Raw genomic sequence first — 12,212 nt, 5'->3', positions numbered from 1 at the left:
ATAGCCACCGACAAAAGTGGAGCGGACTCCCCAAGCGGGGAGGAGACCGTGCGAACTGAATCGCATAGCCGAGCCTGATGGTCCGCGCGACCCAGCGGGACAGACGGGGAAGCTCTAACCAGGCTCCCAGGAACTGAACCAGCGGGATCATGCGAACCACAGGCGTCCCCCCGGTGGGCAGCGAAGCGGAGTAACTGGGCCAAACGTGGACGGCATAGCGGCCCGATGTGGGGGCACAGTTAGCAACCGCGCCCTGGCAGAGGGGACCAAGGGAGGACCAGGCTGGTCGTCCCGCGGGGGCCTGCTCTGCCAGGGGTCTGGCGACAGAGGGGGACAGGGGCGAAGCGGTCCGTGGACGGCACGCCGTGTCAACCACCTCTGGGACAGAGGGGGACGAGGAGAGCACGGCTTGTGGGGGGCGCTCTGTGACGTCCGAGAACTCTCTGTGCTCAGAGACGGGAGAGTCAGCTCTTTGGAGAATAAGGATTCTTCCCTGGCCCTCCCCCGGGGAAAGGAGTGGTCCTGCTACCAACTCCTGGAAAGAACTGAGTCCCATGGTGCCAGTCCCGTGGCGCTATAGGATCTCGCCACAAGCGTAGACGAAAAACTACAGGCCACGGGCGGGTGCTTAGGATTGCGCCGAGAAGAAGCACTCTGAGGACACATAGCATCGCAACAGAGCGTTCAGCCGGGGGGACCCCAGTGTACCCATGGGCAGCGGCCCCATCGAGGGGAGGAAAGGCGGATGAGATCAGCGAGCGGTCCCCAGAAGACAAGGGGGTCTTCTTGGACTTCGAGATCTCATCATGCACGTCCGGGAAGAGAGGTATTGGGGTTTGCCGTGGACGAGGGACTTTCAACTGCAGCTGTAAAACTTTCGGATCTCAAATCAGCTCAGATGTGACGTAACACTTGGGGGATTTCCTTATTTGGATCTGATCTGTACCTTTGTTATGCCCCTAAATTTGCATAGACACAGCCCACTTCTTGGGCCCAGTTATATCAATGGTGGTCGTGTAGTCAGACACAGTTTAGCCGCCGCGCTAAGTTTACTGCTTCTGGTATTACAAAGAAAGTTTGGACGTTTTTAAAGGATCTTCAAAATGAGTCATGGTCGTTACTGCAGTGTTCCCGGCTGTACAGGGAATGTGGGCACTTTTCATTGTCTTCCCAAGGAACCAAACATTCAACGGGCATGGTTGATGGTTTTGTACAACAAGATCCCTGTGAGCTTCAACACGAAATTATCAATGTGCTCGAACCATTTCACCCCAGACTGTTTTGAAAACCTTGAACAGTTTCAAGAAGGCTTTTCTACGCGGCTACTTCTGAAAAGAGATGCTGTTCCGACCATGTTGACATCACAACCGCAAGCTGTAAGTAATCTAACATTATGAATTGGTCCCTTACAGTTATTAACAATGCTATCCGTTATCTACTAGCTATTGTTATCTAGAACAGTGGTTCTCAAAGTGGGGTCCGCGGACCCCTGGGGGTCCGTGAACGATAGCCAGGGGGTCCGCGAAATAATTTATAACAGCCTACCGTTTTTCCATGACTATAAGTCATGTTTTCTTTATCATCTGAAAACTTGCTATTTATTCCAAAGTGACTTATCGGCCTAATGCATTTAATGTCAAATAATAAAAAAGTATGCTTTTAAAGGTTTCTATAGATAGATAATCTATCTATATTTCTTATGCCTGTGCATCAAGTATTCGCTGTGTTTTGGTCGTTTTTTGGGCACGCGCGCCAGAAGGAGACAGAGACGGCAGAACCGGCATCCTGTTGTTTTTTTTATTTTTAAAAGGCATGACATTTTGTAGTCATTTTTAATGTACACACAAATAAAAAATTGACATTTTGCCGTTTTGAATGATGTACTCTTATCTGTATGACCATAAATAAGAGTAGCCTATTCCTTTGTTTCCACTGCATAGGAAACAATCCAAGTGTTCGCGCCGGCGTCTCGCGTGCGCGCACAATAGGCTATGTCAATTCTAGCACTGCTAATTTTACATCAAAACCTATTCATTATCAAAATAAAATACTCACCGAACTTATAAAAAGTTCTGCTTAATTTAATTTGTCTGTTGTGCACTATGAAGGCAGTGACGGTCAATCATTATACCGTCGACTTGCTGTTGTTCCAATCTCATTTCTCCACATGTGAAGATGCTGATACGTGCAGGTCTGGACCTCTGTAATTTTTTTAATGTGTAGCCTATTATATAATGAAAGTTTTTAAATAATTGCCTAATATAAACTCTAATTTGGCGCTGCAAGGATATTAAACATCGCGATGATAAACTGACCTTCTCATCTGAGCGGTTTCAGCAGACTACCAGCGCTCGTCAATGTCAAAATGCGCATTTCCGCATGACGCTTCAGTTATTCGGTCATAAAGTGTGAGATAAGATGTAGGCTAAACAAGATCTAGACACGTGTGAAATTAATGTGGGAAAAAAGAAATACTCTGAACCCCAAGTGAATTTACACAAGCTGAGAAAGTCAAAAAGCATTACTTTGTTCCCCGCTCTCCCAGCTACAGGTCAAGAGAAGCATACTGTGTCCAGGATGAAATTAACATTTTTTTTTAGCTAATTACAGTGGATATAAGCTCAATTTAACAACACAAGCACCTATTAAACATAATTTGCCATTATTACTGTACTATATACCTACTATTTGTGTACCTCGAATGTGTTCAAATATTGGAATTTAACATCTTTGCAAAATAATCCTTGAAACATTTCTCATTTAAGGCCATTCCTGTTTGGAATATGTGATTGTGTTTTGATGTGATGTGAACAATAATCTTATACATTCTGCATTTCCATTTTGTATGTGGATCATTCATTGTAAAATTTAAACTGTCATCTACTTGACAAAAAATGTATTCCACTGCCCACTGACATGCTTTTAAAGCTATAGTTATCCCATTTTTTGGCCTTAAAAACACCTTGAAATGCATGTGTAGATCAAGAAAATCTAAAATTCCTCGGGGGGCGGGGGCTGGGGCGGGGGCGGGGTGGGGGGTTCTGGACCCCCTAGCAAGATCACTTTTGGCACCTCAGTACACTATTTAGAAAACCCTGCATACGACCCTGGGTGAAGACTATTTGTGTCAAAACATTTCATTAAGCGCTCCCACATTAACTTTGGGCTCAGTCACTGTTATAAATATGAGGGGGTCCTTGGAAATATTTTTCCCCCGTAAGGGGTCCCTGGCTCCAAAATGTTTGAGAACCCCTGATCTAGAAGGTAGTGTTAGTGTGACGGTTTGATTTAACTGAAATATTTATTCGATAGTAGTTTAGAATACTGGACAGCGTGCAGCTCATCTAGATGTTCATGAGCATACCATAAAAGTTAGCAAACCACTCGTTTCATTCTGGGGCTATTTCTCAGGGTTGCATTAGGGCGTATAAAAGAGCCACCGGGGCATTTTCAGCCCAACCAACCCTATTTGGAGACCTTAAGGAACAGTGTGAAATACCCTATACAATCATTCTATCACCTCTTTAATAAGCAGTAATTAGGAGTTTATTGAGTCAATAGTTAATAGTTAGTTAATAGTGAGTATTGTACCCTACTATAAAGTGTGACCGATATTGGATGTGATTTTATTGAGCAATTTGCACTTTTCAGTCATCTCAACATCTTCAGTCAAACATCTCACCCGCTGCCATTCGTGCCTCCTTTTCTCCGTCACTCAAGTCACTGTAGGCATCATTTTCAAGCCGTCTCTCCCTCTCGCGGTTCAGGTTGGAGCGGCCCGCTCCTCCTTCCGGCCCTGCAGATGGTATACCCCAGCTCTGCCACTCAATCATATGGGCCACGCGACCCTGGGCCATGGCAGTGGGCTTGGTCACTTTGTCCTTCATTGATCTGGAAACCCCTGAAGAGAGCAAAACACAAATCAGCATCTGCACAGACTCTACATGGAGCTGCAGAGAGGGGCGAATGAAGGTGGCCAGGCAGTGCATTATGGGATATGTGTCTTTTGATTAATCACCTATAAGGCATTCTATAGTAGACCATTGCAAGGCACTGTGCATGATAACCACTGAATGAGTGATTATGAATGAGCTACAGCCTGTTGATTTGATCAATCACGAGATGCGATTGGTTGACCATCTTTAGAAATACATTATTCACAAAACTAATTAATTACATAGGATTTATAAGCTTTTATTCATGTATGAATAATTAGAGACAAAAGAGAAACGTCTAAACATTTCCTTTAAACAAAATGGCTCATTAGCATGCAAATTTCTCATCTAAACGAGACACATTAGTTTATAACATAAGCCTCTGGTTGCAAAAGACAGCTTAAAAACAAGGTAGTCTGAGGGTAAACTCGTTGGCGGTTGTGTGATTTTTCTCGAGTCTGCTGACAATGATAAAAACCCCATCTGATGAAGTGACTGCCTCTCTTTAAATACTTTGATAAATCACTTCCATTTGTTCCCAGGGGAAAACAATCTAATGGTATCACTTGAGCACTTCACCCCATTTTAAAGCATTTAAGAAAAACAAGAGAAAAACAAAAGATACAGGACATGAAACCAAGAGATATTCAGATACCTACTTTTCCAGAAACCTGTTGTGACAATGAGCAGTATCTATAAAAAACAACACCACAACACAATACTGTCCAACAGTTTACTTCACAAAAGAGCACTACACCTCACATAACCACAAAACACACTACAATACACAGCTGATGTCACACCGAAAGACTATGTTTCCCATCAGCAAGTTTGTGGAGATGAATAGTGCACTTACGTCAGAAATCTTTTTTTTGTGAACTCTTGTTGGATCTGACTGGGGATTTCATCAATGGCTAAAGAGGCCATTGACATGCACTAATTAATGGAGGAGGCACGTGGTGAAACTGGAAAGGGAAGGGGGACCCACAGGGGCAGCCATGTTGGCTCCAATCGCCATCTCCTCCTCTGGAGCCAACATGGGGTCGGTTACCAGCTACCGAGACAGACACACACCTGACACACCTGTCAGAGAGGACTTAGCCAGAGCTCCAATCCCATAGGCGTTGGAGTTCCGCTTCAGACGGGGCAAAATGGAGGTGGTGTCCTCCACGGACAGCTGGTGAAAGAAAGAAAGAAAGAAAGAAAGAAAGAAAGCATTAGAGAAGCAGCAAAAATTCGGGAAATGGGAGTAAAAATCGGTTAAAGCAATAAGCCACGAAAATCACTGTAACACACAGCCTCATTTGGCTTATTACTTTCATTATACACCGGCAATGATAAAGGACACCAAGACCAAGGCTCAATCAATAATTACATTTATTTATCATAATTCATAATAAACAATCCTCCTTTCAAGTAAAATAGTTCATTAGCTTAACTGTGGACTGTTTACGGTTGCTGGCTGCAACTTAAACTGAAAGCACATAATAGGGTTAGCTCACCAAAAAAGGAACATCTTGTCATCATTTGCTCACCCTCGTGTCGTATTGGTCACGATTTTTAATACAATGAAATTCAATGAGAATTGAAGCTGTGAAACTTTAAAATGACAAGAAATGAACCATAAGCTCGCTCTATACAACAGTTTTCTGAAACTTCTGAAGCTATTCAATAACTTTGCATGGAAACAGACTAAAATTTGAAGTCAGCAAGAAACAGAAAATGATAGTCTTGTCTACCTTATTGTGACGTATATCAAGTGCAACGCCTTCTCGAACCCAAAAAAAATGTAGGGTGGGACTTGATTTTGTTTATCAGCAATTGATTGGATGGTTGTGGTTTGCTATTGGTCGATCTCATGTGATTGACAGGTTGTCCTGCCCTCACACCAGAAAACATGTCATCAGAGAAGAGAGAGATGTCACTGAAAGAGGGAAGGGAAGTCATCTTGATTGTTGAATCTTTTTTTTTACCATGCCAGGACCATACCATTTTACCAAACTCACTGAGAATCTTCACATTTGACCTATTTCTCCTTTTTTTTTAAATAATGATGTTCAGTTCGTGAGCAAACCATTCTTTTGAGTCTTTACAATGAATCATTTTATTCAGTTCACAATGACTTGGTCACAACGGTTAACAACGCAAATTCAGTTCATACAAAACTATCATATGGCTTCAGTAAACGTGAAATTTAGTGTAAGTCATAGCGAGTCATACACAGCACCTTTAAGATACTAAAGTCGTCAAACTCTAGTTGGCATTCGCTGTAATTGCTTGGGTAAAAAACAACAAGTACATGATGCAAAATTGTACTTTTTGTGTTCCATGGAAGAAAGAAAAGTCATACAGTTCTGTAATTAAACATTTTTAATTTGCTGCATGAATGAGGCCTAAAAGCTAGAATCAAGATAGCATTTTTGAACTTGCTTTGTCAACGGTTTTTTTAAGGGGGGGGTGGGGGGTGGGGGGGGTTGTTTATTTGTTGGGTAAATGCATGAAATAGGTCTGTGGTAAACACAAGCTCTAGATATTTTCATGTTTTATTCTACAACATAAAATACATTACACTGTAAACCCAAAAGTTGGCAAAACTCAAATAATTTGAAGTATTCAGTTACACTTTTTTCATACAAGTTTTATTTAAGTGCTCTTAACTTTAAATATTTGAGTAAACATTCACACACAACTTAGAAATATCATGTAATCTCAACTTAAATATTTTAAGTAGTGGAAACTTGGCTAGCTTTAATCAGCTAATTAAATAAATGCTTCCTTGCTAATTGTTGACACAATGCTTTGATAGCATTAGCGTAGCATAGCACTCGATAAATGAGTACAGCTATTTAAAACATTTAACATGCACTCTTCTCATATGCTCATGCCCCCCCCCCCCCCCCCTTTCTAAAAACAAATAGAAATTCTTCTAACAAAATATTAAACACTACTAAATCTCCCACTTAACATTAATCTGGAACAAAAAAACATTGTATAACACTAAATAGAAATAGAAATCCCAGCTCAGTTTCAGTTAAATTTAAGTTTGTCTGAATTAAAAGAAACAAGTTCATGGAACTCAAAGCAATGAAACAATTTAACTTACATAAAATATGTCAGTTTTGTGAACTTAAAAGAAAAAGTAAGTTCTAAATACTCATAAAAGTTAATTTGATTGAACTAATTTGGATAATTTAAGTTGGCCCTACTCAAACCAATTCATTATTTTAAGTGTTGGGGTTTACAGTGACCCCACCTATGATTTTAAAAATTTTCGTGTCTTGAAAAAAGCTATTCCTAACAAGCGGTTAAAAAAAAACTACAGAGTTTGCCAGGGACAATAAACATCATCACACCAAACAGGTAAACTCATCTAATCACTTTTACAGCCTTGAAATATTGGTGGTGATGTTAAAGTCGTGCGACTGTAGTGTAGTTCGCTTATAGCCTGAAATTACGTTTTTTTACTTAAGCGATTGTATTTAGGCTTCAAAAAATGGAAGCTTGTTTCCGCCACAGAATATAAACTCACAATTGCGAGAGATAAACTCGCAATTCTGACTGTCTTCGAGTTTCTAAAACTCTGCGAGTTTATATCTCACAATTCTGACTTTATAACACGCAATTGCGACTTTATATCTCACAATTCTGACTTTATAACACACAATGCGACTTTATATCACGCAATTGTGAGGGAAAAAAGTCAGAATTATGAGATAAAAAGTAGCAATTATCTTTTTTATTATATGGCGGAAACAAGCAAGCATCCATATCAAAAAAGACCGGTTATAGTTGTAACACGTCTTTACTTCAGCATCTATAACTCACTGATTTTTTTAGCTTGAGGGTTCAAACTTGTAAAAAAAGTACCCACATTTGTTCACTACAAAAGGCACCAATTCAAACCTCCTGAAGAATATCACAGCCCTTGTGAGTCGATGTCAAATACATGGTGTGCCTTTGTTACAACCTACCCAGGGTACAGTAGTTTGTAACACATGCTGAGTTAAGTTGTAACAATTGTACAAAAGAAGCAAAAATAGAGGCCTCCATGCAATATGCTTAAAAAAAATTGTAATGAAAAACCGTGGCTAAATTGTTAACAAAACGTCATCATTGCAGCACTCTATTGAGCTAATGTGCAGTCACATTATCTATTTTAAAACAGCTTCAAACGTGATTCATCCAGGCCTTTGTTAGAATTATTCATGACCAAATTTCTACTGTCAAAAACAGTACAGCAAGTAAAATTTGATTTGACACTTCCTGATCTCTAAAGGTGGCATTAAATGTCCTTTTTTATTTTAGAATGAGAGCAGATGTCACAAACTCCATGTGAACCACATTGTGTTATCATCTCTCACATCCAGTGCCACCTACAATTCACAAAACAGGCCGAAGTCTCAGATAACATGACGTGGCCTATCGAAGACAGCTGGCGGACAGCTCAAACCCCCAGAGAAACCTGCCAGAGATGAAACACTGTGGAGTCACAGCAGATATTTAAGATTGGCAGTTTTTGATTTATATATTAATACAAACCTTTTAGTACTTTTCAACCATTACACTATTATGACATTTTTCTTTACAACATTAGCATCGTACCTGTTCGTTTAAAGTTTATTTGGTCTTTTATAATGTTTAGCACAAAAACGTGATTTATACATTGTCCGTGGAACTTTTTTTTCTGAAACGTTTTAGTTAAGAGTTTAGAGAACATTCAAACGTTACATTCCCATAATGTTCCCCTAACGTTCATACAACACTTTTTAAACGTTTATATTTTCACTTTATTTTGATGGTCCCTTTAACACATTCTGCTAATTATAAGTTAAGTTGCACCTACATGTCTATTAACTATCATTAGAGTATTAGTAGACTGATAGGGTTAGGGTTTGAATATGTTGACATGTAGTTGCAAAGATACTTATAGTCAATAGAATATCTGTTGGAGAACCATCATAATAAATAGTTAGCAGATATTAAGCAGAAAGTCTACTAATAGTCTAATGAGAGTTAGTTGACATGTAGTTCCAAAGTTACTCATACAAATGTTCAAAAGGGACCATCAAAATAAAGTGTTACAGAGAACATTCAGAAATGACCTTTTTATAACTGTATGGGAATGTTAGCAAGATGTTTCTTCAACATTTTTGTTAGCTGGACAGAAAGTAATAAGATATAGATTGTTATATTGATTCAAAATTATAAAAGATAAATAAAACATAACACAGAGAAAGTATTGTATTAAACGCTAAAGTGTCAATATCAGACTTACATTGATTCCTTCCCAGGAAAACTCGCCATGTCCTTGCTAGGAGAAATTAATTGAAGAATAGATGGGAAAGATACAGTAAAAGAGAAGAAAAGGCATGCTTTCAGTTAGCAGGAAACAGCAGAAGGCTGAACATCAAGCCAAGTACAGAACACTAGATCTGGAAGAACAACAGATAAACAGAAAGCAGTAGAAGGAGGCGAGATGCTGTTCATCTGTTACGAACTGTTGTGCAGACCAAGATATATCTTTGTATGAACCCTTTTTGCGATATATACAGCTAACATGGTGTAAAATATTCATGAATGAAGTACCACCTAGTGTATCCATGTTGATATCTGCCTTAGAAGTCTACATCAGGACAACAGCAAAAGGAGATGGAGGCGACTTTGATGAGTAGCACTGGAGTAAGTAATCCTAGACAACCCAAACATACAGCGAGAGATCGATCGCATTTACACCGCACCCAGCGCAGTGAGACAAACACCAGTGCCAGTACGAACATCAGTAGCCGCTCATTGTTCATTAAGAGAGAAATCAATATGAAAGGTCAAATGGAGGTCAGTGTCAGAAAGGCATTGGCGTGCTGTGGGGCAAATGTCTGCCCCTTGGAAACTCTGAACAAACTACCGGCACAGTTCGGCTGTTCAGGGGTCGATCGATTTGTTTCCCACCATCTTAGTCTTTATGGGTGCTTCTGTTACATAAACTGTGGAGCTGGCTCCTAAAAATAACATTTTTGAGGCTGGCTTGCAATTACTGCAGCCACCTACAATTTTTCCTGTGGGGGGCAGATACAGCTAAATGAAAATTAACATCAGTAAATTAGTTTTCTTTTCCACTACAGAGATTAAGTGATTAATGTTTTGCCTCACATTTTAAGGGGACGCCCTTTAAAGGCCTTTCAGATGGATTTGATTTCAAAACAGCATTTAGGTCACAATCATTAACCTTTTTATTAAAAAGGACGTGTCTATGTGGACATCACAGAAATCACATGCTCTGGATTTGTCTCGAAACCTGGGTTGGTTCTAGAAATTTTTTTAGGGGGGCTTCAGCACCCTTGTCTGTCGTCTTAGACACCCTATAACTATAATCGCCTATTTGAACAATGGGGCCAGTGCTGCTTCTTCTAGAAAGTTTATCATTTTTAGGTGTTTTTAAGTCTTGCCAATATAAACATTCAAGTGATTTTAAGACACTGCGAAATAGAGACTCAAAGCGAAACTCGCACGCTGTGTGATAGATCGTTTCAGCGCAGTCGCACACACACCTGAAGCGCACACACAAAAAGCTGCCTTTAACGAGTACCAAATTGAGCTCTCTTTCAAGTCTTTATGAGCAAACACACATAGAATTATGTCCTAATGCCCATCTTTATGCTTATCCACATAGACACAGTCTTAAGTGAACATAAACTGTTAAGAAAATATCTGTTGTGTGTCAATATAACAGATCCATGCATTAGGTCTTAAAGGCCCTGCTTACACCTGGTATTAAGATGCGTTTTGGCCAATCGGATCACAAGTGGATGAATCTAAATACAGGTGTAAACAGGGTCTGAAACCTTTTGAGCTTGTCCGCTTTCGACCACTTCCAGAGGTATTCCAAAACACATTTGACCGGATTGGTGAAGAGTGAAATACAGTGTAAAAATACAGATTGAAAGGAACGTCAAAACATGCCACCGCTATATGTCCAGATGATACACAAACTACGTTTCTTGGCTAGATAAAGCAAACCAGCGTCTCGCTAGTAAAGTTTTGATGGATGACAATGGCGGTGAGGTACAGGAGTCGTACGGGTGACTGAGTCCGTTTTATTGATGAGCAAATCTCGATGTGTGCACTCTCGATGCACTGATCACACATTGCATTTATGCATTTATTTCAGTAAATTCAAGTTGTTTCCACACACATTCAGGATAATCTTTTATTTTCGTGTATGTTGCTGTGTTTAGTAATTCTGAATGTATCTGTGTACTGTAGTTATATGCAGTCAGGTTAAGGCGGTGGTTTAGTTTTTTTCTGTTTGTTTTTTGCCATTTCCAATGTGGTCCTGTTCGGTATCGCAACCTGACTTGTATAAAATGCAAACAAGCTCTTTGCTGTTGCAGTGTACACATATTATACACTGTGAATTCTGAAAGGTATTATTCTGTAATGTGTTTTTGGTTTTCTATCATGGGTGTGCATACATTTCTGAATTATATGGACTTCTTATATAATTTGTTTGGTGTCTTTTTGGAGTCTCCAAGTGTCCTTTTTTGGAAAGACACTTAAAATGACCTTTTAAAAAAAGCTTGCAGAACACAGTTCTTCAGTTTTGTGAGAATCACCCTTCAATCTGATGATTTACTTGGATGTAGCAAATGATGACAAAATGGACGTGTTTTTCACCCAAAAAGCTGTCAAAATGGTCTAAATCCTTAATGAAAGTGCATTCGGCAGTGAAACAAGAAAAAGTTACAGTATCGGATGAGGATCAAATTCAATCAGGAGGATTGTAAATAATAAACCACTATCCCATGTATTCCTATTAGATTAGATTTCTCAGAGCACACCAAGTTAGTTATGTAAACTTGGTAATTTGCTGTGAGGACAAACACAAGTGTTTGATTCAAACGGGTTTAAATACACAAAAAAAGTCTGTGAAATCCAAACTAATTCCATCTAGGGCCTTCTAATTAACCCTATAATGATTTATTTTAGTGAAGTTTTAGGTAAGTTTGAGGGCGATTTGAGATAGCGCTAAGCTAGCTAAAGTAGCCTTGCTACTTTACAACTAGCACCTGATTCTTCAGAGTATTTCATAGACATTTTTTTCTTTTATTATTATTATTTTGGCAACCAGCAAGTGGCTTATTGAATTAAGAGATAGGCCTGATTAATAATTTTTTATGGTAAGGCTTGCTAAGTTTGAGGGCGATTTGAGCTAGCATTAAGCTATTTGGCCTTGCTACTTGGCAACTAGCAGCTGATTCTTGAGAGTTTTTCATTGCTAGG

The 12,212-nt window shown here is 39.6% G+C and overlaps 1 protein-coding gene across 5 annotated transcripts in view; it reads right to left on the bottom strand.

Annotated features, from left to right (window-relative positions):
• fam131ba (family with sequence similarity 131 member Ba) overlaps positions 1-12,212 on the bottom strand; it is a 34,830-nt gene that overhangs the window by 10,385 nt on the left and 12,233 nt on the right. The window contains exons 3-5 of one of the 5 annotated variants that reach the window (XM_077195264.1): positions 9,211-9,246; positions 5,010-5,112; positions 3,683-3,901 (exon numbers count right to left, since the gene is read on the bottom strand). In XM_077195264.1, coding sequence (XP_077051379.1) covers positions 3,683-3,901; positions 5,010-5,112; positions 9,211-9,246 — 358 coding nt within the window. The remainder of the gene's footprint in view (positions 1-3,682; positions 3,902-5,009; positions 5,113-9,210; positions 9,247-12,212) is intronic. The other 4 variants (XM_077195265.1, XM_077195268.1, XM_077195267.1 and 1 more) reach the window with 4 other exon arrangements.

This window comes from Siphateles boraxobius, unplaced genomic scaffold (genome assembly GCF_051911475.1).
Source record: "Siphateles boraxobius isolate OS27281-9 unplaced genomic scaffold, OSU_SipBor_1 33, whole genome shotgun sequence".
Taxonomy (NCBI): domain Eukaryota; kingdom Metazoa; phylum Chordata; class Actinopteri; order Cypriniformes; family Leuciscidae; genus Siphateles; species Siphateles boraxobius.
The sequence above is the reverse complement of the archived record's forward strand: the minus strand, read 5'-3'. Positions and strand labels throughout refer to the sequence as shown.